Here is a 26,857-nt window from a genome sequence, read left to right on the forward strand (position 1 = left end):
TTTGAAATTGTTAATATCTAACCTTTGGAGTACGAGAGATCTTCGAACTTTATGTTTATTTAAAGTATCTTACATTTTATGCAAAACGTCTTAAAGATCTCTTATTATCGTTTTGGGAATGCCTGTTCACGACCAAAGTACAACGTAAGTAAATAAGGTGCCTTAAGGACATCTTGATTTATACATAAGACGTTCAAAAAATATGTTGATACATTTGTGAGATATTACCAGTACCAGATGTCATAAAGATGTCTAAGAGCGAGAACCTTTAAACAACGTCTAGAACAGACGCCTTTGTGCTGTACTACATAGTACTAAGTATACAAAATGTAAATATATAAATAAATATTTTTTTCATTGTTATTTGATATTTCTTTTACATAAAATTATAGTTTTACACAGAATGTTTATTAATTTTATTACCAATTTTTACAATTCTGCATATAAAATACAATTTTTCGAGCATTGGCCTTTATTAGGTTTTATTTTATTATTATCGTTTCTATTGCCTTTATCATATGTTTCTAAAATGTTGTCGTATTTGTTTCAAATTCAATAACTCATCAGTATGTGTTTATTATATTAGCTAAAGGTCTTGCTCATCCTTGTTCATCCAATGTTATCTTCGCTATTTGATTGTTCCCAAATACGTATCTAGTCCTCAATGTATAACTTAGCAGTCTGTATGTAATGTAAAATATCAATGTAAAATACCAATTTCATATTAAAGTAACAGAAGAAATATATTCTTCAGATAATTAATAGAATACTTGAATAATAGATATACCAATCAAATTTGTATATAATTACGTATACGGCATACATTCTATTGCATATTATACAATACATATATTTATTAAGTGTTCAGTGAAAGGTAGAAGTAATTTCAATATACAAGTCTGTGAAACAAAATGAGATAAAAATAAGAAACCAGAAAAGTATATTAAAAAGATTGACTTTTATTTATCTCATTTCATTTATTGGAAAGTCTTTCATGATTAGTTGATGAAATATTTAACCAAAGTACAATCTTAATCATTGCATAATTTTATTAATTTAATTTTATACTTATAATACCAAACAAAGCGACTAAAGTAAGTAACCGTTAGAGTTTGAATACCGATTCCCGATTTGCTGTTTCTTGCCACTAGGATTTATTGAATTGATCAATCATATATATGCATATATAGCGGAAAGGTGCTCTCAGTTTCGGTTAACGACTCGATGATTAAGGACATATCTTCCTTTTAGTTCGAAAGACAAACGGTAAGTTTCATAGTTTATACAATGCTACGGTAGCTTTTTTTTAAATACATCTCCATCGATTCGATGATATGGTATACCATTGTGATAGTCGTGACATACTAACATAAAATTGTATACACCTTATACAGATAAAGTTCATTTTATCATGTATGATTTCAAATTGGGTCGAGGAATTCTAAATACGAAACGAATGCTAAACATAAGCAAAAAGATCGATAAAAGTTTAAAGAAACTGCATGAATAATACGTATATTTTATTCATTACATGAATCTTTTATTTGCCATACAGGATGAGTGAATAAGAATTACTATCTAAAATAGCTCGTTACATATTGGTTTTATCAAAAAGCGTTTTAAATGAAATTCAAAATTCATAATCATAGATCGTAGTTCCATACAAAATGATACTATAGATTTTATAATATTTTCTCATTTCGCTGTGATAAAGATATCATCCTTATCTAATAAAAGGAATATATCGCTAACTTTTAAAATGAGTGTAATACATATGTACTACACAATATCTTCCTCTGTATAATTCTGATATTATTATAATTTACTTCATGCTACTACAATTATCGGAGACTAATATAATGATATAAGTGGATGCAATATTATCAAGTACATAGAAATTTTATATCACAGCTTTGAAGTAATTAATATGTTGTAGGTATGGTATGTGTATAATCAGCAATAAATTAAACTTCTTGGTCATTAGTACTTCATTTTCTATTTCAAATATTAGATATTAAAAATGCTTTTGTTAATAATTTATTATATATTATTTTGTTATACTATTTTATCTTATCACATTTATCACATACATACATATAACATATAAATGATAACCCATTAACAAAACGTTTTATCGCCGACACATCGAATTCAGGCGATGGTACGCAACACATTGAAATTCTATGTGTAAACTGGACAGAGAACGATGATGCAAAGTTAGAAAGAGATGATACAATAAGAAAGGAACGACACATTCGTGGGCACGAACAGGCACCAAAAGGTGCAGACACATAGTCTTCAAAATCAGTCCGATGTGGTCACTTTACTCCTGAATTCTTGTTAAATCTTTTCCATTAGAAAATTGTGATACTTACTTCAATCCATTTTTTACATTATTGTATAAGTGCAATGTACACATGGTTGCAGAAGTATAGTCCATATATGACAAAAAAGAAGCTATATTATATTAAGTTTTACTCTACTAATTTTGCAAAATGTAACATCGAAATGAATGATCATCAACCAAAAGCTTTCAATAATATTCCTGGACCAAAATCTTTACCAGTTATTGGAACACTTTACAAATATCTACCATTTATTGGTAAGAAAATCAAACACAATTTAAAAATTACTATACATGTACATCTCAACATCAATTAATAATTCAATCAAATAATTCAAACAAATAGAAACATCTTGATGTAGTATTTATGATATAATTATAAAAGGAAATTATACGTATTTACTATACATACTACCATATCTGATTATAATCATTGTGTAAATGAATTTTTTATTACATTAAATAAATATGTATTTGTATATTTTCAAGTATGACACATAGTAGTTTTTAAAAAATTAGAAAAAGCGATCTCTTTTATATAAAAATTTCTTTTTCGCGACTGTCTAATATTACAACCTGATTATATTAATACTGTTTTATTTAAATTTGTTAATATTTAACAGGTGAATATAGTTTTACAAATTTATATGAAAGCGGAAAAAGAAAATTGGAACAGTTTGGGCCGCTAGTACGCGAAGAAATAGTACCTAATGTAAATGTCGTATTGGTTTATAGGCCGGAAGATATAGCAGAAATTTTCAAAGCGGAATCAGGTTTGCATCCAGAAAGGAGAAGTCATTTAGCACTTTTGAAATATCGAAAAGATCGCACTGATGTATACAAAACTGGAGGTTTATTACCCACGTAATACACATATTTTTACGGTTTACAATAATTTACTATAATTTTTGTAGAAATTTTATATAGCTTTATAGCTAACTTTATATACCTGATGTTAGACTATAAATGTTTCCAATTAATATCAAGTAAATTTATTGTAGTAATTTATATTGTTAACTAGTTATATTATTTAATTACTAGTAAGTTAATAACAAACACAGGAGCATTAAAAGCTTTTCTATTTGATGTTAGACCAACAAATAGTAATTCAAATCAAAATGTAAATTCATAACATATTGTTTTGCAAGATTTTTATTATATACTTATATGTATATATATTTTCTTAATCTTTTCGTAACAAAATATTGTACATACAATCTTTATCTTTTTTAACATAACATACTGTATAGATTACGCAATTTGTGACGATAATTTTTTATACAGTTTTATATTTTACTACACGTATATCTTCTTTTTTTTTGTAATTAGAAGAAACATGTACATATGCATGTTATTAAAAGGCACACATAACCTTTTATAATGTTTTATTGTTGCCTTTTAAGAATATGTATATCTAATTAGAATATCTATATCAGATATGAAAGAGATAAACATCTATACGTACTAAGTATATAAAATCTATATGTGTATTTAATGATTCAGCATATTTTTATATATAGTGCATATACATATGTAGTACATAGGTATTTTGTTAATATATTGCACTATAGTCAAATTTTTGGATATCAAATATTGAATATAATTCTAACCGAGTTGGATTGATTAAAACGTAATAAATACACGTTATAAAAAGTTATATTAGAAAAGCACTTGCCAATTCTTACAGATGTTGTTATTATATTAAGTTTTTAGTAACCTAATTTTAGTGTGAAACCCTATAAAAAATTTGTAATTTTCGGATATAGCATTAATAATTTTTTAAAATGTTTAAATAGAAACAAGTTAAATCATGAAGAAATTAATCTTGTAAAATTTTGTGCACTTGACTACTTGATTCCTTGACTACTTATTGTTAAAAACTAGTTTTTATAAATATTTTTATATAGTACATAGTTTAGATAGATATTGAAGAAATAGATATTGCGCATAGTATTAATATGATGCGTATACAACTTTCTATTAAATTAATTTACTTTAATATAGTATTACAAATTTCAGAAATGGGACAGAATGGTGGAGATTACGAAAAGAGTTCCAAAAAGTTTCTAGTAAACCTCAAGACGTGATCAATTATTTAAAAGAAACAGATGATGTCATTCAAGAATTTGTTGAACTATGTATTAATGAGAAGTTTGATGACTTCTTACCTCTTTTATCACGCTTATTCCTTGAATGTAATATGATTACACATATCTCTTAATATACATAGAACTGAAGTTTCTTTTTTGCAATTACATTTCAACTATGTTATACTTAAATTTAATGATTGGTGTCATATCTTAATAGACAAACAGACACACATACTATTAATAAATTTATATACATATAAATAAAAAGATGTACTATTAATGTCTAATAATCTTTTCTTTACTTGATTTTAGTGACATGTCTGGTTGTTTTTGATGTAAGATTGAATAGTTTCTCAAAAGAAGAAAGATGTGAAAATTCTACAAGTTCAAAATTAATCAAGGCTGCCTTTACAACAAATAGCGTAATGTTAAGGTTGGATAATGGATTGCAATTATGGCGTTTTTTTGAAACTCCATTGTACCGAAAATTACGTAAGGCACAAACATACATGGAAATGTAAGCAATAATTTTTAATCTTACACGGGATTATCATTTATTGTTTATGATTACTAGATTATTTCTCATTATACAAAGTCTTCAAAATCACGAATTTATTGAAGTTGCTCATAGATAATTTGCATAATTTATTATCATTATATTGTAAGTTCTACAATAAGAAAAGCACAGAAGGTTTTTATATGCTGAAAATAATTATTAACGGCACATTAACAATATTTGTCATAAGTAGACAGAAATGTGTGTGTGTATTAATATAGTTTTATATCAATCAGCTTAACTCAATGAAAGCTCAAGCAATCTAAATATTTCATTCTGTATATTATACTTAGCTTATTTTTAAATGCTATACCTCATATGTTATGTCTTTCTAATGTATCAGGGTTGCATTAGAATTGGTATCTCAGAAAAAACAGAGCACAAAAACTGGACATAACAAATCATTCCTAAATGCCTATTTACAAAATCCTGCTCTGGATATTAAGGATATTGTGGGCATGGCTTGTGACATGTTACTTGCTGGTATAGATACTGTAAATATTATAATACATATCATTATAGATGTAACTACATATTAGTGTTATATTTATGCATGTGCATGTTTATTATTAATTTAAGAAATACGAATAACATTTAGATATTTGTAAATACATAATTACTGTATTGATTGAATATATAAATAAGAAATTTAGATCTTTATTTACATATGTAAAATTTGTTTATTTTATAGAAAACAGATTATTATATATATACATTTTATAGTGAACAAGTAAATATCTACATGATGACATCATTTAATATGATATTAAGTCTGAAAATAATTAATGCTTATTATATGTTATGTTATATGTTTTTATACAAAGTGTAATGTTTAGGAACATTATGGGTATAAATACTACTATTAGAAACATTATATATATAGATACTATTATATTTTTAAAATAGATATATGTCTTATTAAAAACTTGTGATATAACTTATATTATTTTATAATATGTTATACATTTTTAAGCTTACACACAATATAAAAATTTAATTGAATTTGACTAAATTCCCTATCCTTTTATTAACATTACTAATTTAATAGTGTAGGCTAACGATTATAAAAAGAGAGAAATTAAATATATAACTTTTCCGTGCCCCTAGACTACTTACAGTACTGCTTTTGCTTTATATCATCTGGCAAAACATCAAGATATTCAAGAAAAATTGAGGATTGAAGCCACACAGTTTTTAGCTGATCATAGTCAACCAATAACAGCAGTTGTGTTGCGAAATGCTTCGTATACCAAAGCTGTCATTAAGGAAAGCTTGCGATTAAATCCAATTTCTATAGGAATAGGTCGCATATTACAAAATGATATTGTTCTTAATGGTTATCAAGTACCTAAAAGGGTAAGTTATAAATCTTAGCAAAATGTAAATTAGTTGATGTGCTATAAGTTTCAATAGAATTCACTTTCAATGGATAACAGCTTCATTTTATTAATACTTTTAATAATATTTTGTTATATTAGAAAAGCTATATATAACATATTTTCTTTTTATGTAAATACCTAAAGTAAAAATATGTTCGCCTCATTCGTTCGTTTCTTTTAGACTGTTGTTGTAACACAAAACCAAGTCACTTGTCGTCTTCCTGAATACTTTAACAAACCAGACTTGTTTATACCAGAAAGATGGCTACGTGAACATTCAGAAAGTAGCAGTAAAATAAATTGTGGAAAATCAGTACATCCATATGTATTGTTACCTTTTGGTCATGGTCCTAGATCTTGTATTGCTAGACGATTTGCAGAGCAAAATATGCAAGTATTGTTATTAAGGGTAAGTTTTTAATATTTAATATAATATTGATTTTCAGACATTTTTATGCCTATACAAAAAATAATATATAGTTTTTAACAGTAATATTCAAGTTTAATATCTTGTTTTATTAATTAATTAATTATATTATATTATTATTATTATATTATATTATTATATATTATTTTTATATTATAATTCTATGTATTAATTAAATATTATACAATATTATTATACAATCCCCACATTTCTTGAAATTTTGTTATTTCACGACCGATTATATTTTCTTCTAGCTTTGTTCACCTATACTGATTAGAACTTCATATTGTGTGTTCTCAATCACTTGTTATATGTATATTCTGGTACCATTTGTTGTCATATTAGTATAAATAAATAAGCGGTAAATCTTTGGGTATCAAAATTCGATATAAAGATACGCAACAGGATCGATTGATCATTTGTTGCTTTTTCGTCGCTATATAAAAAGAATGATGTGATATTTAGGTAATTATTTTTAAAACAGATGATATCAATGACCTTGAAATATGTCATCAAAATTAACATTACCGCCGCTCAAGTCTTAAGTTCTGAGATATTCTCAAAATGCTTCATAAAATTTGAGTTACATTTTATTCTAGAATAGGCGGTCACATTTTTATATAGTCCAATCTAATAGACTTAACTCACTGATGAGACAGATAATCATTTTTAGTATTGTATAAATAAAAGAGGAAAAATAATGGGTTATGGATTGTGCTAAAGAAGTATTCGGCCGGTAATGCCTAGCGTGAAATAATTTTTGATGAATCTCTTGGAATGTTGCACTTTATTTTGATCTTTAATTGATCAAAATAATTTATGCAAAATGTATACCCGTTCCCGTCGCAACCTAATGATAACCGTGCACAGCCTTAGTTTTCGTGTTATACACAAATACAAAAATATGTTCGGTATATTGATTTCCCTATTAAAAGCTTATTTTCTCATGGATGATCGAGTATTCTGATTAGTTTTGTTATATTATGCAATACATATACATGTATTATGTTTGCATTTGTATGAAAAGTCCTTTTATCGAATTCTATAGGCATTATTAGAGAAGAAACATACAAGATTATACACAACAATAATAAATTGATATTTGCTTAGAATTATAATAGATATAATTAGACAGATATAATAAACAGATATAATTAATCAGATAAATAGCTCAGAATTCCTTTGATAAATCAATGCCAATTTTGTGAATAGTCACGAAATGTACATGATTGATATAAATATTATATGTTGATAAATAAGTAATGCGTGTTGAAGAATCAGATATTAAATAGAATGTCACTTCTTAATGACATTGAAAATTAGAGATAATTTTGGTGACCTTAACCGTTTTAGACACAGGGGTCCTTGAAAAAACAGGGTTGAAAAATCCCGAACAGCGCGTTAGCGCTCGTCTAAATCGATTGTGAAGAGAAACAAGCGGTGCAATAGCGCTCGTCATATTTATTATTTTTATGAAATACATCTATATTATATATGCGTATGTAAATATTTCAAGTTTTGTTCAATAAAAATTATTGAGAAGATAACAATGAAATACAAAATACCGTCAGTCGTCCGTAGCGTTCAAATGTACTGGAACTTTTCGACACAAAATCTAAACAGCGTGATAGCGCTGCTTGGGACTCAAACAATTAAACAATTTATCGATAGCACGGATAAATAAAATATAGCGTCCCATCAAAGAAATAAGATTAACTTTTATTTTGTTAGCTCTTTCTAAGGAGGAATTTTTTGTTACTATATGTTGTGTATTTTTTTTGGTACAATTAAAATATACGCAAATGTTTTATACATGCTATATAAAGTAATATAATCTTCTTATTTTGTGCAGATGTGTCAACGACTCAAGATTTCTTGGCATGGGGGTGAACTTGGAATGATATCTTTATTAATCAACAAACCAGATGCCCCATTAAAATTCAATTTTCATGAGGTCTTAAAAACCAATTCTACTTGTTTTCAAAAGAACGAAATAGTATAAGCGAGGAAATATTATTTTTAATGAGAAAATATGTATAAAAGTAACGAAAGTATAACATTAAATAAGAAACAAATTACAATTTATTGTATACTTAATAATTGAAAATTAATTATGATATTGTAATTAGCAGTACAGTATTTTGATATTCTTATATTTTAGAACAAATAAGAATAGTGTACATAATAAATTTAATTATAGGTCATATATTTAGGAGTTGCAGAAAACTTAGCATAAGATTTAATCACTTTGTTTACAGCTTCTAAGAAGTCTTTCTCTGTAGCTACCTTCCGACGTGCACGAATCGCGAACATACCAGCTTCTGTACATACAGATCGAATCTCAGCTCCAGTACTATTAGGACATAAACGTGCAAGGAGTTCAAATCTGATATCTCTTTCAACACTCATTGAACGCGCATGAATTTTAAAAATATGTGTTCGTCCTTCTAAATCTGGTAATCCAAATTCTACTTTTCTATCTAAACGTCCTGGTCTCATCAATGCTGGATCTAATGTATCTGGTCTATTTGTTGCCATTAAAACTTTAATATTACCTCGTGGGTCAAAGCTAAAATATTTAAAATCATATAAATATCATCATTACCTGTTATATATTACCTACTATTAATTATTGAAGATATTTAATAATAAAACATATGTTTTACCCATCTAATTGATTAATCAATTCTAGCATAGTACGTTGTACTTCATTATCACCACCAGCTCCATCATCAAACCGAGCTCCTCCAATTGCATCAATTTCATCAAAAAATATTAAACATGCTTTTTTACTACGTGCCATTTCAAATAATTCTCTTACCATACGAGCACCCTGTTAGATATAACAGTTATATATAATGTAATTACATGTATAATATAATACAATAACAACAACAACAATAATGATAATACCAATATAGTATGATATAATATTGGTTTCAGTAATATGTTCATTCATTTTTCATTAATCATTCATTAATCATTTCATTTATCATTTTAGAAGACATCACACAAATTTATTTAAAGGATATAAAAAGACATGTATCTGAGCTTTTTTTTAAAGATATATACATATTCATAGAGAAATAGAGTGAATAAATTATTTCTTGATTAATATTATACAAAACTACTAAAATATTCATGTGTCTTTTAAAAATACACCAATGAACTTATTACTCAATCTAATGTAATAATAATAATTTAATATTATTATGTTTACTTCAGAAAATAGAATATTCTTATTATTCTTATTACGTAGTTATAAACTGAACATAGTTAGAAACTGAATTTCATTTATAAAAAAATATCATATAGTTAATATAGGTAAAAATAATTTTAGAGGCGGTCGTCTAAGTAAGATAAATGAGAACACTAGCTAACTAACAATTCGGAGAGTAAACGAAAATCGTAAAATATCAGCATTGAAAATTGATAGTGCGCTGAAAAATGAGCTGCATATCGAAGTAAATACTAGTAAAGTACAAGATTTTTTAAAAAGCATACCGTGGAAGGATGACTCGTAAAAAGTATTATACAAGCGAAACTAATAGAATTAAGGGATTAAGATGTGCATAGAGGTATGTGAACGTGCTAATTGAGTTCTGGAAACGAATCATTTTTACAGATGAAAGAAAATTTGGTATCTTTGACTCTGATGAATAATTTAGAATTTAGATCTAGAGTATGGAGAAAAAAAAATATGTAACATAAAAAACAAAACCTGCTACCAACCGTAAAACAGCATCTGTTTTATTTGGGGATGTGCAAGTGCTGATGGTGTTGAATATCTCTTCATTTCATTGACACTATGAATCATAAAATATATGTCGGGTTTACATTAAAATTAGGGTTAGGGTCGTGAAACGAAACTTCGTTTAGATTACACATTGTCGTTATGCAATAGAGAAGACATTGACTAGTGCAAATACGATTATTATAGAATTGGACAAGTAACCGTGGTAATTAGATACTCGAAAAACTAATGACAAGGATCCTAGGTTCAATAACGAATCCGCGGTCGACGGGATGATAGATGAACATGCTCAGAAAATCTAAGTCGGATGCGTAATATTCACTGATCGTAAGGTGTTACTCTATTAGTCGATGGGACCGCAAGAAAGAATGACTTTCCGTCCCGACGATGCCACAGAAGAAAACTATGATGGGGTAGGTCTAAGGACACAAGATCATCGGATTCGTCGGGGATAGCCTTCGTTCGGAAAGTAAGGGAAATTGACGTTGCTGCTAATTGGTCAATCTCCATATCGGTAGTTAGAAAAAGATGCTAGTCGCCCTCGAGGGAAAGTTGCTAGTGGGAGACGTCGTTCGTTGAAAAAATAGATCTCCCCTAACTTCCCGTAGTTGGGACAAAGACTGTTTGTCTGTTTGAAGGACTTTAGGTAACTAGATCTTAGTGTTTATAACGGCCTTCGGACTGATCACGTACTGTGGAGACGCGTCGGCATTTGGTAACCATCATACCCGAAGAATAGGATCTGCGTGTGGCGAGCCACAGGACAGAAACCGTTGGAATGTTTACTGTCGCGTGCCGCTACAAATATTTCTTTTAAGGAGAGCTATAGAATTACTCCGTACCTTTGTTAGGCAAAGCGTTCATCCCGTGACCGCGGCTACGTTCGGCGACTGGCTGTCGCCTCGAGCCCAAGCTCATTATCACAAATCTCGAACAAATACAATCGGATCGAAAGACGACAATTGTTTAATTACGCCTATGATAGAATCTAGATTACGGTGTTAGGGGATTTTCCCTTAGTTCCAAAGGGAAGGCTCCGATGTCCTTTCATCTCCGACATATATATATGGATATTAAAAAAAATAATTTTCACCAAAGTGCAGAAAAAATGGGTTTAAAAGACAATTTTATTCTGATGCAAGCATCATAAAAATGTTGGGATCATAATGATCAAAAACACAACGTTGATAATATGCGAGCAGAATCTTATATAATGTTCGGAAACACTTTAAAAGACCTGCACAATCCCCAGATATAAATATTATTAAAATATATACATTGGATTACCTGAAACGAAAAATACGAATTCACCATGTTCAATGAATTCATTCATTCATCATGTATCACGAAATAATTTAAAGGGAGCAGTTTTGGAAGAATGGGATAATATTTTTAGTTATTTAGTAGACTACTTATTAATTAGATAAATTCAACGTCGCAACAACTTCAAGCTATAATAAAATCAAAAGGGAATAACACTAAGTATTAAAATAATTAAATTTCGTGATTTAGATATTAAATCTTAATATATTTTTCCATTAAACTGTAACTGTATCACATTTTTTTTAAATGGAAATTATTTTGAAGACTTCTAAGAATATGTATATATTTGTTATGTGTTAAAATTTGTTTTGTTGAAATTAATTACCGTACAAATTCTTTTTATACTGACTGTATGTATACTTTACAACAAATTTAATAATTTTTAACAGATTTCAACAACATAAATTTTTATCTCTAATAACTCAAAAAATTAACAGACCTAGAAATATAATAAGTCTTATTATTTATTAAGCATATGAATCAAACCTTGAACCAGTAACTGTATTGTTTTTGAAATTTTTAACTTTTTGATTTGATTTGATGAATCAAAATTTTACTATAATTTTATGTATATTATAAAATCAATTGTATTTGCAATGTACGTTGACTAAATATGTATATAGTATCAATTATATTAAGAAAATTGTTAAATTTGGTATAAAAATCTCATTTTAGGGATATTTTACACATTTTTATCACAAAAATATAAGTGATTTTACAGATAGTGTATCAAAAACTGTTATCAAGTTATTCTAGAGAATTTAGACATCTCTGAGTACGTACATTTGTGTACAAAAATTGATTTTTAAGCACATTTTTAAAATACTTGTTACACCAGGCGATTCATAACTTGAAAGCTAAGGTATACAGGAGATATGTGCATATGACGTTCTTTACTTATTTTAATGAGTAATTGCCAGAATATCAACATGCATTTATGAATTACCTTGTATATTCACCATTAACAAGTTATAAATACCTAAGCTATTAGAAATATCAAAAGTCTGATTAACAAAATAACAAAAGGAATGATTTAAGTATCATTAGTTCGCAAATCTACATTATATTTCCTTAAAAATGATTTTTTGTTTACTCCTGCATACTTTATTTCTTAGTTAAGCATTACTTAATAATTTCGAGTCAAGACATATGTTATACTTACTTCGCCAACATATTTTTGAACCAATTCTGAACCAATGACACGAATAAAACAGGCATCTGTCCTATTAGCTACAGCTCTAGCACATAAAGTTTTGCCTGTACCTGGTGGACCAAATAACAATACTCCTTTAGGTGGCTCGATTCCCAGATTAACAAACTTTTCTGGCTGTAATAAATAAATTATTTTTTTCAATTATCTTGTACAAAAAAAAATTAATTTAATGATTATAAGATACTAACATGTAATAAGGGTGTTTCAACTACTTCTCTCAATTTTTCAATTTGTTCTTTGCAACCACCAACATCGCTATACGTGACGTCAGGCTTCTCTTCAACTTGCATCATTGTTACAGTTGGATCAATTTTTGGTGGAAGTGGAATATGAATTTGATATTTATTACGATCCACTCCTACTCGCATTCCTTCTTCGATGTCAGTAGGAGCAACTGAATCTGCTAGATCAACTACAAACTTTGCAAACTGTTTTACATTTATAATGTATTTAGGATCGTCTGAGTTTGCATTAATTATTTTAGTGCAGCGTGCAACTTGCAATGGTTGCTCATTTTGTAAAGTTTGTTTATCCGCAGCTAAATCCCACAAAGCAGGCGGTGCAAGACCCGTATCGGACTCTTTGATTCCAGTCAATTCGTTAACTCGTTTAATTATTGTTTGTATATCTTCTTCAACTGCTTTAATACTTTTAGTATATTGTCCTTGACCCTGTATAAAAAATAATATGTTAGCGTTATTTTTGTTAGAATAATTCCAAGAATCTTTATTCTAAATTAAATTTATTTTTTATTAATATTTTATTATCTATTATTACCAAAATTATTATACAATTTCACTTACGTAAGTTTTAAGCAGAGCAATATCTCCTTCATCGAGAGCTGAAATAATACATTAATAAATTCTTTTAAATCACAGTTAAAGGCAAATAATTAATATTTAAAGCTTACACTTTATTTCTTTCTCTTCTTTTCCTTCTTCGCTTTTTACTTTTCGCATGTCTTCTCCTAAGTGATCAGGCATTGTTATATTAGTTAAATTTTTCAAATATTAAGAAATGTTAAGGATACTTTATTCGACGGATAAAGAAACTGATGTAAACCGAATTTAAGGTTAGGTATTTTCCATTACTAGCAAAAACTCTGTAGCGACCAGCGTCACTGACTCCCGACGTGCCATCTAGTTGTAACTAGATTTAGTTAGTTCCTTTCGTTATTGATAATCGGTAAACAGCAAATAAAATAAGCAACATAACATCACCGACGACGAAATCACTATAGCCTATAATTTATTTATAAATTTTTAACTATAATATAAAATATACGAAATAATAAAGCAATATTTCTTAAGTGTTCATAAATTTGGCTAATTTTTGTTACTTTGTTTACTTTTTCTAGGAGACGATTTTCGATTCTTACATATAAACGCATACGCATTGTAATGTAATTGTTACGTTACCGCACGAAACTGATTGTAGTACTACCTTAACACTTAGCCAACCGAATGGGGAGAGAGATCTGCCTACTTTAAAGTAAATCGCTGCATGACCGATCGGAGAGATCCCTCCACTTTAAAGTAAATCGTTGCATGATCGATTGGGGAGGTCTCCCATTTTGACCTTAGCAACGCGTTTTCATTTTCTTTCTTTTTTTCTTTTTTATTATCAGTTATTGTTTAGGCTTGTCCAAGCGTGGTGAGAAACGTATAGTTGGCTGTGGCGCGCGCGTGGTTGATTAAGTATTAATATCGTCAGTTATGTGAAATTACGTTTAGCATGCGTATAGAGTGATACAACTAACTCGGAACGTGCGCTCGCCAAAACATGTAAACGACAATAGTGTAACATGTACGCTTGCTACTGCAATAAGTCACTGAAGGATTTTAAATTTGACGTTACAATAAGGAGATGACGGTCGCAGAGAAAGCGTAACTCGCGTTTTCGCCCGATGATTTCATGCGCCTCTACGTTCCCGAAGTTTCGTAGCAAGAAAGGGTATCCGGTTCTGTTTCCACACGTGGCTCAATTTTTGTTTTTAATATCTTTTGATATCTTGGATTATGCATACCTGAAATATCATTTTTTGAAATTTAGAATTGCATTCAACTGTCAGAGTAATTAGCGAATTACAATGAAATTGTTCACGTTCTTATAAACATCGTGATTCTTTTTCTATTTTGCTTGGTAACTTTTATTTTAACGTATTAATTCTTCTAAGTCGTAATTGAAAATTTATCAACGATCACTTTCTACTAATTGTTCGCTATTACCTGCAAAGATAAGAATAAGGAACAAAGAAAATAATTGAGATACAATGAGATATTTCACAGAATTCATATTTAGACAGACCAGTTTAAACAAATAGAAATTAATTGAACTCTCGTACTGTTGTGCTTGAATCCCTTTGGACTTAATCTTTCTTTGTTCTTTATGCTTACATGCGACGCATTTACAGTTGAGCGACCCAAAATCGATCAATTCGTAGAAAATTATCATTAATAAATTTTGAAATACGTAGAAGGAAATGTGTAATACGTTAAAAATGAAAATTAGCCAACGAAATAGAAAAAGGATGTCGATGTTTGTGAGGATGTGAACAATATAATTGTATCGTAATTCGCCAATAACTCTGGAAGTTAAATGCCACTATTTGTGTTTAGCGGTCTTTTTTTAAATAAACGGGATAGAATCCATAAATATATATTCATAATTAGAATAAAATAATTTTTGAAAAGATAGATGGTTTCTGTGAAAATAATTATTGCGTGTAGCCGAATAAACGTTTAGAAAAATATGAATAATTATGTATTCCAATATAAAAAGTGAAAACAATTGCACGTTACGCGTGACTCAACCAAGCTCCATTTTTCATTCGAACAATTAGAAAGGAGCTTAGAAGATTTTTTTTATACGAGTTATATTGTTGTAGTAGTATCGATTGATACATCTTTCTATCCTGTCCAAAAGTTTGGAACTTGATTAAACTGATTCGATATATCGGTTAATGTCATTTATGATATAATGAATTTTTGAATCACTTTTCCATTCTTTTTCTCACATTACTTAACACGTAAGTTGTCTCTTACCGTAATTTTTTCTGTTTTTAGCAAAACGTATTGTCGAATACTTCATATATTAGTAATATAGCCCTTTAATGTTTTGGCGTTCTTTTCTCATGGAAAATTGCTAGTAGCGTTAAACTAAACTGCGACCATGAGATTATACATATACGTATATAAATTAGATGTATCGAGTCAATTGTCATTATATCTTTCATTTAGATATTCAGTAATATGTAATTTAACAATTATGTTTATATGCTGAGAAACTAAATTCTATTAAAAGTACTTATGCACCAAGTAAACTTACTATACAGGCAAAGGAATATTTTTATCATGTAATTAAAAGTAAGACCCATTTATTCGATATTTGACGAGATCTTTTCTAGTTACTTTGTTTCGATTTGCATATAACGAGAAAGATAATGAAAACGCATGGTGGGATTTCAATGATTTTGAAAAAAATATAGTAAAAATATACAAAAAAAAAATAAAAGACCATTCAATAAACAAGAAGCAAAACGAAATTACATCGCATTTGATGGAATGATCATCTACAGTAGGTAGCTTTACTGTCTTCGTTTTGTTGCATCAATGAATTCATCGAAAATTCTTTGTTGCCAGAATAGCTGCTTCACGACAGTCAGGACACAAGGTATAAAATGCAATCTAAAAAACCACTCATACTCGTCTTGTGATTCGTGGCTTTGTGTGAACAATATTCTATTTTTTTCAAAGTCACTGGATCCGATTGACCGTTTTCATTAGTTTTTTTGTTATATGCACAGCGCAACCGAGTAATTAAAAGATATGCACCGATAGGTTGACCAAACATTTATTTAGTCTGTTTATTGAATATGCCAGATCAGAAATTAATATTTTATGAAACGTGTTGTATTTAACTATTAGATTTTTTTCTATACATGATAATCGAGTACATTGATTGGTCATTACGTCCCATTACTGGTACAGCTAGCTAAGAGGTAATAATTCTTCGTCTACTTACAAAATTCCAAAAACGAAATTAACATCCTCTTAGATATGTCTTACGAAGTGCCAGCAACAGTATTTTGTTATTCGTCGAATTTCTATCAACTCAAAATCTCAAAAAAAAGAATTTGATAAGAAGAAAATGTTGGCATGTCGCATTCATTGGAAATAACAACATAATAAATATTAATAAATAACAATAAGATAAAAAAATGGGCATATCGGGATTATTTGAAAAAGGTTTTGATACAATCTTCTTCGATTTCTAAAAAATAAGATATACACAGCAGGTTCGTCTTAAGCGTATACGCGTTATTGTTTCTACGATTATTGACAATGCAGAAAAATGTTTTATACAAAACCTTAAAAGTATTTTAATGGAATATTTACATTCTTTCTAATTGCTATTCTATATCTATATCTATACATCTATATCTATATCTATGCTATATCTATTGTATACAGAGTGGCCGTTTAAAGTTAAATATAGAAAACAAGCTACTAATCTATAAAGACATAATCAAAGCAACACGCACGGTATCCAATTATGGAATGTGGAAGTGGAAGCCGTGCAGTCGATCATACTTGGTACCACTTGGTAGTAGACGCATCTTGCTACATATGAAATGAAGAAATGCGCAAAGATTTTCAAATCCTGACTGTAAGGGAGGAAATTCAGCGAGTATCCGACGGATGTAAATCAAAAACAATAAACCACTCAAATCCATTAGCCGATACACCGTACATCGACAGTGCCATTAGACGATTGAAAAAGAAACAACAGCAGGGCCTGGTGACGCAAACTCAAATATTCTTACGAACGTATTCTTACGAGATTAGCAGCCAAACGCTATCTGTTTCGACCGTTCGCGGAGAGACGCGATCGCGAGATAGCACGTCAACGAGAGTTGTAAGTTCCCGTTACGATTAAATAATCGACGTCACGAACTGATCGATCCCCTTATTTCTATTACGATAATAAGGGTAGTTCAATGAAATTGCACAGAATTAACACAAATAAATTAATGTTTATTTCAACAACTTATTAACTAGAGAGATATAAATGGAACAAAAACAAAATATAACTGCGTTTTGGTTGATAAGTAATGCGCGACGTATGATATGTGTTGACGGTTCGACTTCTCGAAAAGTTCTGATCGCCCTTCGATCTTTTTCGTCTTTTCTGGAAGACGACCCCCACTACGTTCGGATCACGCCACATTCTTTTACGCGAGGTAAAATAACGGCCACGAGTCGACGTTTCTGGAAGTCGCCCTGCTTAATGAACCATGCGCTTGCCACTACAATGTTTATTTACTATCCTTTATATTTGTTTCCTATCCTTTAGGGAGAAGAAAATCCCACGCACCTAACCCCGAATACTAGCCTCATAGCCTCACGACTAGTTATTCATTTTGAATTAACTAGCTCGATGATGGCCCAGCAATCAAGACCAGGCTCTCCTGAGCAAATTCGCAACTACCCCGCGCTACCTCCTCCGTGACAAAAGTGCAGCAGATCCCCCCGTACCAATGACGCCAATAATACAAAAAGGCGAAAGATAGAAACACCAAAATCAAACACGATTGACACCCGGAACGAACAATCAACGATACAAATAAACACCCACAACAGGTTCGCCGTATTGGAATCCACAAACGACGCCATGGAAATCGCAGACCCGCCGCCAAACCAACAGGCACAGAGAATCCCCCCTACCCCACCAATATTCGTTGATGATGTCATCGACATCCAAACAATGATCAAGTCCTTAGAGAGAGATATCTCCAAGGAGGACTACAACTTAAAGATAAATAACAACAAAGTAAAAATATTGCCGACGAACCCAGAAGCTTACAGAAAACTCACCAAGATACTTAGGGCCCTGAACGCCAACTTCCACACCTACCAACTCAAACAGGAAAGGCTTTTCCGGGTGGTGCTACGATGCTCATTGCTGCTGTTCCCCATAGTGCTATTCCGTACGTCCAGATTGGTTTTATGACCATTTTATATATTTTTAGTTTGTTTTCTATGCTTAGTTTGGATTTTCGACGTGTTAGCCAGTACATCTGTCTCCTTGCCATCTGTATTTTGTCTATTGTTGCTTTAATATGCTGTTTCCATGTGAGTCGTGTATCTAAGTGGAGTCGTAGGTATTTGATTTGCCTTGTTTGTATTATGTGTGTGCCGTTTAGTACAATGTTTGGTGTTTTCTGTTTTCGCAGTGTGAATGTAATGTGTTTGCATTTATCGGGGTTTGCTTTAATTTGTTTTGCTTGAAGCCACTTTTCTATTTTTGTGATATGTTCTTGTAGTAATGTAACTGCTGTTGCAGGGTTAGTATGCCTGACTAGTACAGCTGTGTCATCCGCGAATGTCAGTATTTTGCTATTGTTAGTTGTTGGTATGTTGGCCGTGTATAATGTGTATAAAATTGGTCCTAGGACGCTTCCTTGCGGAACTCCTGCCTTGATTTCTTTAGCTTCCGAGTGTGTGTTTTTGATTTTTACTATGAAGCTTCTGCTGCTTAGGTATGATTTGATTACTTGGTATATCTGCCCCGGGAACTGTTTCCTGATTGATTGTAGTAGGCTAGTGTGGTTTATTTTATCGAATGCTTTTTCAATGTCCATAAAGAGTGCCGTGCAGTATTGTTTTGTTTCCAGCGCCTGTAAGATTTCGTTGACGAGTCTGTGCGTTTGTTCTATTGTGGGGTGTTTGTTTCTGAATCCGAATTGGTGATCCGGTATTAGTTGATTCTTCTCTATTATGGGTTTTATCCGATCGTAAATTATTTTCTCTAGTATCTTAGAGAACACCGGAAGTAGTGAGATTGGTCGGTAGGATTTGGTTTCGTGTGGGTCCTTGCCTGGTTTGGGTATCATTATGATTTGTGCCAGTTTTCAAGTTTTTGGAAAATATTGTATTCTTAGTATTGCGTTAACTATTATTGTGATTTGTCTTATCGCTTTTGGCGGAAGGTTTTTCAGGATTTTGCCGTTAATTAGGTCGATTCCTGGTGCTTTATTATTTTTTGTTCTCTCAATTATGTTTCTGATTTCTTGTGCTGTTGCTTTAGGTATGGTGTAGTGGTTGTCAGTTGGTGTACTAGTAGTTAGCGCATCCTCGTCCGTATGACTATTGTGGTTGCTGTTGCTGATGTTATGTGGGGTGAATGTGTTGCATAGGTGGTTGGAAAATTCTTCAGCTTGCTCTTCGTTGCTTCTTGCCCATGTGTTATCTGCTCTTCTGATTGCTGGTACCATTTTTATTGTCTTCTTTATTTTTTTTTGTAGATTTCCATAGGGAGTAGTTGTAGTTCTCGTGAGCAGATTGTGACTCGATGAACTTTGTGAACTCGTTGTTGTTGTGTTCTTTTATTTTGTTTTTTATTCCTTTTGCGAGTTTGTTTAGGTGTTTTTTGGCAAGTTTTTTGTTTTCTTTTGTTCTGTGTTTTTGCCATTTTGCTTTCGCTTTTCTTTTTTCTCCAATTTTTTCGAGGATGTCTAGTGGAACTGTTTTTGTTTGTCTGTTGGTTGTTTCCGGTATAGTGGTTGCCCTTGCTGCTTCTTGGATAGTTTCTGTGAATATTGTTACTGCTTGATCGATGTGTTCAGGTGTTTTCAGTGGGATGTTGCAGCTGATTTTGCTCTCTATTATTTCTTTGAATATTTGCCATTTGGTGGTTTTATTGCATAGCTTCTCTGTACTACTGTAAAGTATTGGTTTGTTTCTGTATGTAATTATCATGGGCGTATGGTCGGAGGTAAGCTCGAGGCTGGGTGCTGTGTTTAGTTTATTTGCGTTTAGTCCCTTTGTAACTGCAAAGTCTAGCAGGTCAGGTATTTTGCTCAGGTCTGTCGGCCAGTATGTCGGTCTTCCTGTGGATAATATATTGAGGTTATAATTTCTGATGTATTTTTCCAAGGTTCTGCCTTGAGGTGTGGTGATTCTTGATCCCCATAGTGTGTGCTTTGAGTTATAGTCTCCCGCTGCAATATACTTGTCACCTAAGTGTCGGAAGTACTCTTCCCACATTTGCGTTGTGATTTTGTGTCGCGACGGTACGTATACTGCTGACAACTGCAGTTGGTTGCTGTTAGTCTGTACGGTAACGGTGGTTGCTTGTATATGTTCCTTACTGACCTGGCTGTGTAGGTGATGTTTAATGTCGTTTTTTATTACTACTGCCGTCTCTCCGTGTGCTTTCCCTGAGGGATGTTTGGTGTCGTATATGATGTAGTGCGGTATTTTTATGTAGCTTTTTATTGTGAGGTGTGTTTCTGAAACGAGTAGTATGGTTAAGAATATGACTTATGGCAAGCCGCATGGCGTAACACTATCCTTAATAACTAAAACATTCTGCCGAATGTTCTACAGAGCAAATTGCAGGAACCTATTTTATTTTTGAATTATTTTAAAAGAAAGAGAAATATCTTTAGTGTATCCGATTTACCCGTGAACTGCTAAACATCTCGGAAAATATACAAGCTACGAAAAAATGATTCAGGCGAAAGTCATAGCGGATTGAGATTAAGTTTTTTAACGAATCTCTAAATTCTCTATTGCATATTCTTGTAGCTGACGTCAAAACATCTTCCAAACCTTACATACGAATGTATTTTGTGCAAGATAATTTCGAGGTATAAATTACTCACTTGGATGTTGTACGTTACGGTGGTACTAAAAGGTGTCGATTTTATGCGAGTAATGTAATGTAATGCAACGTAATGTGGTGCAGCTCAAAACGGTTCAGCACCATGATCCAGGAATGAGGATGGATAAGGAAAATGTTGGGGAATATTTTTTGAAATGAATAAAAAGATGTATTCTTTTTCCTATCGTATCTAAGGGAAAGCTCTTATCTCGAAATTGTCTTGTGTAAAATACATTCGTATATAGGGTTTTGGAAATGTTTTCACGTCAGCTACAAGAATATGTATTTAAAAATGTAAATGCAGTGCTGATAGGGTATTTCAGAGTCATTTCAAAGTCGTATAAATCGCACAAGCATGATATGTGCCACCTGATACGCTATAACTTTTGTTTCATTCATTTTTCGTATCTTGCATGTACATTTTTCGGGATATTTAACTGTTTACAGATAAACCGGACACATTGTATGTCGTATTATTAATAAATTTTAATAAAGCAACACGTTTTTAAAAGCACGCAGGTGTTGGATGTTTTGACTTAAAATATGTTTCTTTACGATGCTTTAAGATGCTTCTTACGATAGCTTTGCGACGTCGAAAGTATTTTCGTCCGTTGTGATCCACACATGTATCTTGCCAAGACACATATAAAATAATGGCATTTTCTGACAATGAACGAAACTTTACTAATAGCACCTTACACCGATCGATATTAGCAACAGATTGCATAGTACAGTAGATACAGCAGTAGATAGTAGATAGTAGTACAGTAGTGCTATACAATACTACTACATAACAATGCGTTAACGAAAGAATACTGATAAATAGAAATGTAATTGAAAAGACCTAAAATTGTAATAATTTTTGAGCAAATAATTTATGTAATTTTTTCTTTTTCAGAGTATGAAAAGGTTCGTTGATTAGTGCTATAAAAAGAATGTAGGATTCCTACGAAAGAAACACTTTTCAAATACACAAAATTGATTTCATGTACATAGAAGTAGATACGTAAAATTTGTTTCATGTTCTACCTTTTATATATTTTAATTTTCTCTCGTGGGCATATAGATACATTCTGTACAAGTTTCATAAAATATTAATTTTTTGAAATATTGTCAATCTGGAAAGAGTCTAGAATTAGAGTGTATTAGAAAGGAAGATGCACTTAAAAAATTGTTTATATGGAAATCTGTGTAAGTTTTAAAAAAGACGTAATAATTTTTTAAAAATAATAAAAAGGATTAATATTTTTTATAAAGATGTCAACAGAACACGAGAGAATAAATATAGATTTTTAGTATGTACGTAACGTATATATGATTAAAAGTTTTTACGAATACAACTTTTATCATATCAAGTAATACATTACTCTATTAACACAATTGAGCAGTGTTAATATACTTTCTTTGAATTTTGTGAGCCTAATACAGAAAATAACATTCGAATATCTGGTATGTTTAGACAAATAGGGGCATTCTAGTTGAATTTACGTTTTGCACAAGATCGTTAGTGGATGAACGTTCGAAGGAAGTGTAGGAACCGCCCAAGTTGCATCGTTCTTGTTAGACAGTCCTTGACCGGGATGATCTGTAGAAAAATGTAAGATAATGAAAGATCCAATAGAACGCTTTCACCTGGATTCATCCCAGCCCTCTTCTTTTACCGCAATTCTTACGTATCAGTCAGAGGCATGGTGCAATTGAAGTTCAACTAGCATGCTTTCCCGCACTATTAAGATACGAGCTATGTATATACAGGTCATACTATACGTGCACTGTATTTCATTGTGGTTCATTACACATAATTACAATTTGGTATTGAGTGGTGTCGAGTGCTACCGAGTCCACAGATTGCTTAATACACGCGAAAAAGTTGATTTGTTTCTTGTAATCGACTTCAGTTATTTTTGACCTTGTACAGGCGATGCCGTTACATTAAGAAATCGCGTTTGCAATTCGTTCTTATTCTTAATAGGACGTCACGTGGAAAGATGTTTTCGTTAAGTAGCGTAATTTCTTTCAATTGCACAAAATATTTCTTATTTGATTTATATTCTTTCGTATATGTCTTTTATTTTCGTTTTTATATTCGTAAAAAATGTTTCTACTTCTATATAATTCTTTTTATATATAACTCTCTCTTTCTCTTACTTTCGTTGTACGTCTTTAGTTAATATTTTTCTCGTTTTAAACATTGGCAAAGTTTTATCAGAGGGAAAGAGAGAGAGAGAGAGAGGGGTATGATTGTATATGGCAGCATACGTACTTTAAAATCTCTTTGGGAAGTAAAAGTTGAGGTAATATGCACGCTAGTCAATTTATGGCGTTTATACGACTGCTTATTCAAACATGTAATTTTAATTCTGATTATATTTTACTAGTTATTAGATTATTATATTTTACATCATTTGAGTTGTATAATACAGACATTGGACGGATTCTCGGATCATCTGGATTTTAATAAATTCTTAAATACAACATAAACGAGGAACAAGTTATCACTTCGAAAAGATCACTTGTTTCTCCAGGTTACACGACACCTGTATTTTAGTATGCTCTAGGTGTGAAGCATTATGACGATGGTCGTATAATTTCTATGGACATTACATAAACTTAAGCGTTGCATAATAAATAACATTGTCTTAAATGTGATTCAAGCAGTAAATAAAGTTAAAGAAACGAATTGCGTGATAAGAAGATATACTGTTTATAGGAAATATCTTTAAATAAAGGGAAAAAATACAAAAGGACATGGAATAGAGTGAGAAAAGATAAAAAAGATTTATTCATCTATCGTATAGTGACTGTTATATAGTTTTGAATCTTGGTATCTCCGTTATATACGATATATATATGTACAGACATTTGGTCGTAATGTAAGGCCGTAAAGATTAAATGCAAGCTTAGAAGTTCTTAAAATCATTTAGTTAGTTAATATTTTATTTAATATCTTCGGTAAAGGTTTGGATTATATGGTTGCCTATAATCTGAGTCATCAGGCCCGGGTGGATTAGCGGCGAGAGCTCGTCTAATTGCTTCTGGGATGGGAGGAGGAGTTGGTAAATGTGCACCTTGTGGATGGAAACCATTTTCGTCTGCTGTATATTCTACGGTGATGGGAGTTCCATCCGGTGCGGAATATGAATATCTGCCCTGGACAACCTGCGAAAAAAGAAAATTACAACTCAATGATATCAACCTATCAAGGTATACGCTTTAGAATTCATTCATATTGTATATATTATACAACATATAAAACTAATTATCCTACTGATATATAATACAAACAGATGATTAGTCGCAATACGAACTTGTATTTAAAACAATGTGAACAAATAAATTTTTTCTCAATCATTTTCGTGATATGACATTTTTAAAATAATATTGTTTACAATAATACACGTTGCTTACTTGCGGCATAGTCATAGTAAAAATTGCAAATATAGTTTAGAGCAAGAATAAGTATTTTTCTAAGGTAACTAATTTTTGTTTCGTTTAGGATAATTATTGATATTATAATGATAGAATCTTACCTCGTTTTGTCCCTGTGAAGTGCCTTGAGGTCGTCCGCTTTCGGCAACCGAAATCCCATTTTCGGTATCGTAACTGAACGTGTAAGTTCCATCTGGATAGGTATCTTTCTGTTGACTACGTATGGCTATAAACCTCCCAGGGCTATCGCAAAAGAGATAGGTATTCTATTATGCGGAAATTTAAATATGATCCAAGTGCATTTAAAATGTAATATCTTTAAAACGTAAATATAAAAGAAGAGCTATATGTTATATTAATGTCATTATATGCCTTTTTATTTGCGACAGTTTGATAACTATATGTTTATAAATTGTCCCATTATTGACTAAAAAATGAATATTAATATTTGTAAAATAAAAGATGTTATGCTCAAGAATATTAGTATAATATTTGATATTTATTATTACTAGACAGTATTGTTGAATAGTAATATGATGTAAATGCATACCTATACTGGGGTGTATATTGTGGTTGAACCGTTGGTTGATAGGCTGGCCTAGGTGTCGGTCGATAAGCATTTTGATTTGGGAAACCGCGAAATGCACCATATTGTCCTAAAGCGCAGCCAAATAAAGCGAACGCCAATAACTGAAATCGTCAACAATTTTAATATCAACTTTTCCAAGTTAACGCCATAAAGCGTGCTAATTTTATTATATAAATACCGTCTGATTGCATATTTCATGTTGTTAATAGATTTACAATACTTGTGGTACCTTTAAAATCGTTTTAGAACGTTACATCGCTATAACCTGTATCGTACTTTAACAATTTACGGTGCAAGATAACGATGCTACGATAATCAAATACTGCTATGATATAATTTCACATAAATAAAGAAATTTCGCCGAGAAAAGCGAAATTTGTCAAAACAATTTTTGTTCTATAACCACACGATCAGATTGCACTTGTAACTAACTAATTATTTAAGGTAAAGAATATAAAACTGCAAAGAAACTATAATCAGTTTTATGCGACGTAATGAAATAATGCAATACCTTGTGAACTGATTTATACATGTATATTAATAATTATGATTTTTGAATATTGTAAATTCTCTTATTATTGAATTATTTTATTGAAAATTTTGTTCACTTTAATTTTAAATCACTTATATATTGATAGACGTGTAAAACGAACACTCACTATACGCTGCATGATGATGGTTGCTGTGTGTCGTCGCTTTGAGCAAGACCGAATCTGCAGTATCGTGTACAAGTACCTACTGCCAGCATTTATATGAAGACGCGCAAGAAGATTTTCCCTTCCCATTGCCTCTGTTCATATGTCTAACCATTCTCCTCATAGTTACTCGCCCTCACAATTTTGCCCCACCTCAGTTATGTTCTCGATCATCTTACATGCTAGAATTAATGTTTCTTTACGCAAATCTTTCAAGAACGAGTATCAGTCAATAGCAATTTGTTTGTCACCTACATATCTATTGCGTATCTATTGCTTTTATCGAGACATTTATCAGCAATTACGTAGTCGGGCCTGCTGTATCATATATTTTGTACAACTTTCATATTTATGACTGACACTTTATAATAATTTCATATTTTTTCCGTTA

General features: G+C 31.0%; 3 protein-coding genes and 1 long non-coding RNA gene across 5 annotated transcripts; 1 reads left to right on the forward strand and 3 right to left on the reverse strand.

The window, feature by feature from the left end:
• The first annotated feature begins 2,116 nt into the window (after positions 1–2,116).
• LOC117212506 (cytochrome P450 302a1, mitochondrial) lies at positions 2,117–8,982 on the forward strand. Of its 2 annotated transcripts, XM_033457398.1 has the most exons (9): positions 2,117–2,281; positions 2,428–2,602; positions 2,968–3,208; positions 4,364–4,539; positions 4,747–4,951; positions 5,334–5,484; positions 6,098–6,346; positions 6,551–6,778; positions 8,649–8,982. In XM_033457398.1, exons 2-9 carry the CDS (start codon positions 2,443–2,445, stop codon positions 8,796–8,798), a joined length of 1,560 nt encoding a protein of 519 aa, XP_033313289.1. In that variant the 5' UTR covers positions 2,117–2,281; positions 2,428–2,442; the 3' UTR covers positions 8,799–8,982. The 2 variants fall into 2 exon arrangements, with proteins under 2 accessions (XP_033313289.1, XP_033313287.1); XM_033457396.1 differs by lacking the exon at positions 2,117–2,281 and having other exon boundaries at positions 2,321–2,602.
• On the reverse strand, positions 4,972–6,551 carry LOC117212508. The gene is made up of 3 exons (XR_004488472.1): positions 6,444–6,551; positions 6,107–6,338; positions 4,972–5,482 (listed from the first exon to the last, which is right to left on the reverse strand). It is a non-coding gene; the product is annotated as an uncharacterized LOC117212508 (long non-coding RNA).
• On the reverse strand, positions 8,934–14,273 carry LOC117212507 (26S proteasome regulatory subunit 7). The gene is made up of 6 exons (XM_033457399.1): positions 13,997–14,273; positions 13,890–13,927; positions 13,275–13,757; positions 13,036–13,200; positions 9,463–9,629; positions 8,934–9,365 (listed from the first exon to the last, which is right to left on the reverse strand). The coding sequence occupies exons 1-6, from the start codon at positions 14,067–14,069 to the stop codon at positions 8,987–8,989; spliced, it is 1,305 nt and encodes a 434-aa protein (XP_033313290.1). The 5' UTR covers positions 14,070–14,273; the 3' UTR covers positions 8,934–8,986.
• A 10,237-nt stretch (positions 14,274–24,510) lies between these two features.
• Positions 24,511–26,493, reverse strand: LOC117212509 (endocuticle structural glycoprotein SgAbd-2-like). The gene is made up of 4 exons (XM_033457400.1): positions 26,431–26,493; positions 25,733–25,872; positions 25,284–25,425; positions 24,511–24,912 (listed from the first exon to the last, which is right to left on the reverse strand). The coding sequence occupies exons 1-4, from the start codon at positions 26,440–26,442 to the stop codon at positions 24,694–24,696; spliced, it is 513 nt and encodes a 170-aa protein (XP_033313291.1). The 5' UTR covers positions 26,443–26,493; the 3' UTR covers positions 24,511–24,693.
• Positions 26,494–26,857: the final 364 nt, after the last annotated feature.

The sequence above is a fragment of the Bombus bifarius genome, unplaced genomic scaffold, assembly GCF_011952205.1.
Source record: "Bombus bifarius isolate JDL3187 unplaced genomic scaffold, Bbif_JDL3187 scf7180000008311, whole genome shotgun sequence".
Lineage (NCBI taxonomy): Eukaryota > Metazoa > Arthropoda > Insecta > Hymenoptera > Apidae > Bombus > Bombus bifarius.

What these genes read in the sequence shown, in the direction of transcription:
- LOC117212506 (XM_033457396.1), top strand. Translation starts at nt 2,410, where the DNA reads ATGTACACATGGTTGCAGAAGTATAGTCCATATATGACAAAAAAGAAG. An exon ending in TACTTGCTGGTATAGATACT is followed by an intron (nt 5,485 to 6,097) that starts GTAAATATTATA and finishes CCGTGCCCCTAG; the next exon opens with ACTACTTACAGTACTGCTTT. An exon ending in TGCAAGTATTGTTATTAAGG is followed by an intron (nt 6,779 to 8,648) that starts GTAAGTTTTTAA and finishes TATTTTGTGCAG; the next exon opens with ATGTGTCAACGACTCAAGAT.
- LOC117212507 (XM_033457399.1), bottom strand. Translation starts at nt 14,069, where the DNA reads ATGCCTGATCACTTAGGAGAAGACATGCGAAAAGTAAAAAGCGAAGAA. An exon ending in TTGAAACACCCTTATTACAT is followed by an intron (nt 13,201 to 13,274) that starts GTTAGTATCTTA and finishes TATTTATTACAG; the next exon opens with CCAGAAAAGTTTGTTAATCT. An exon ending in TTCAAAAATATGTTGGCGAA is followed by an intron (nt 9,630 to 13,035) that starts GTAAGTATAACA and finishes TATATCTAACAG; the next exon opens with GGTGCTCGTATGGTAAGAGA.
- LOC117212509 (XM_033457400.1), bottom strand. An exon ending in CAATATACACCCCAGTATAG is followed by an intron (nt 25,426 to 25,732) that starts GTATGCATTTAC and finishes CTTTTGCGATAG; the next exon opens with CCCTGGGAGGTTTATAGCCA. An exon ending in CTTCACAGGGACAAAACGAG is followed by an intron (nt 24,913 to 25,283) that starts GTAAGATTCTAT and finishes CTTTTTTCGCAG; the next exon opens with GTTGTCCAGGGCAGATATTC.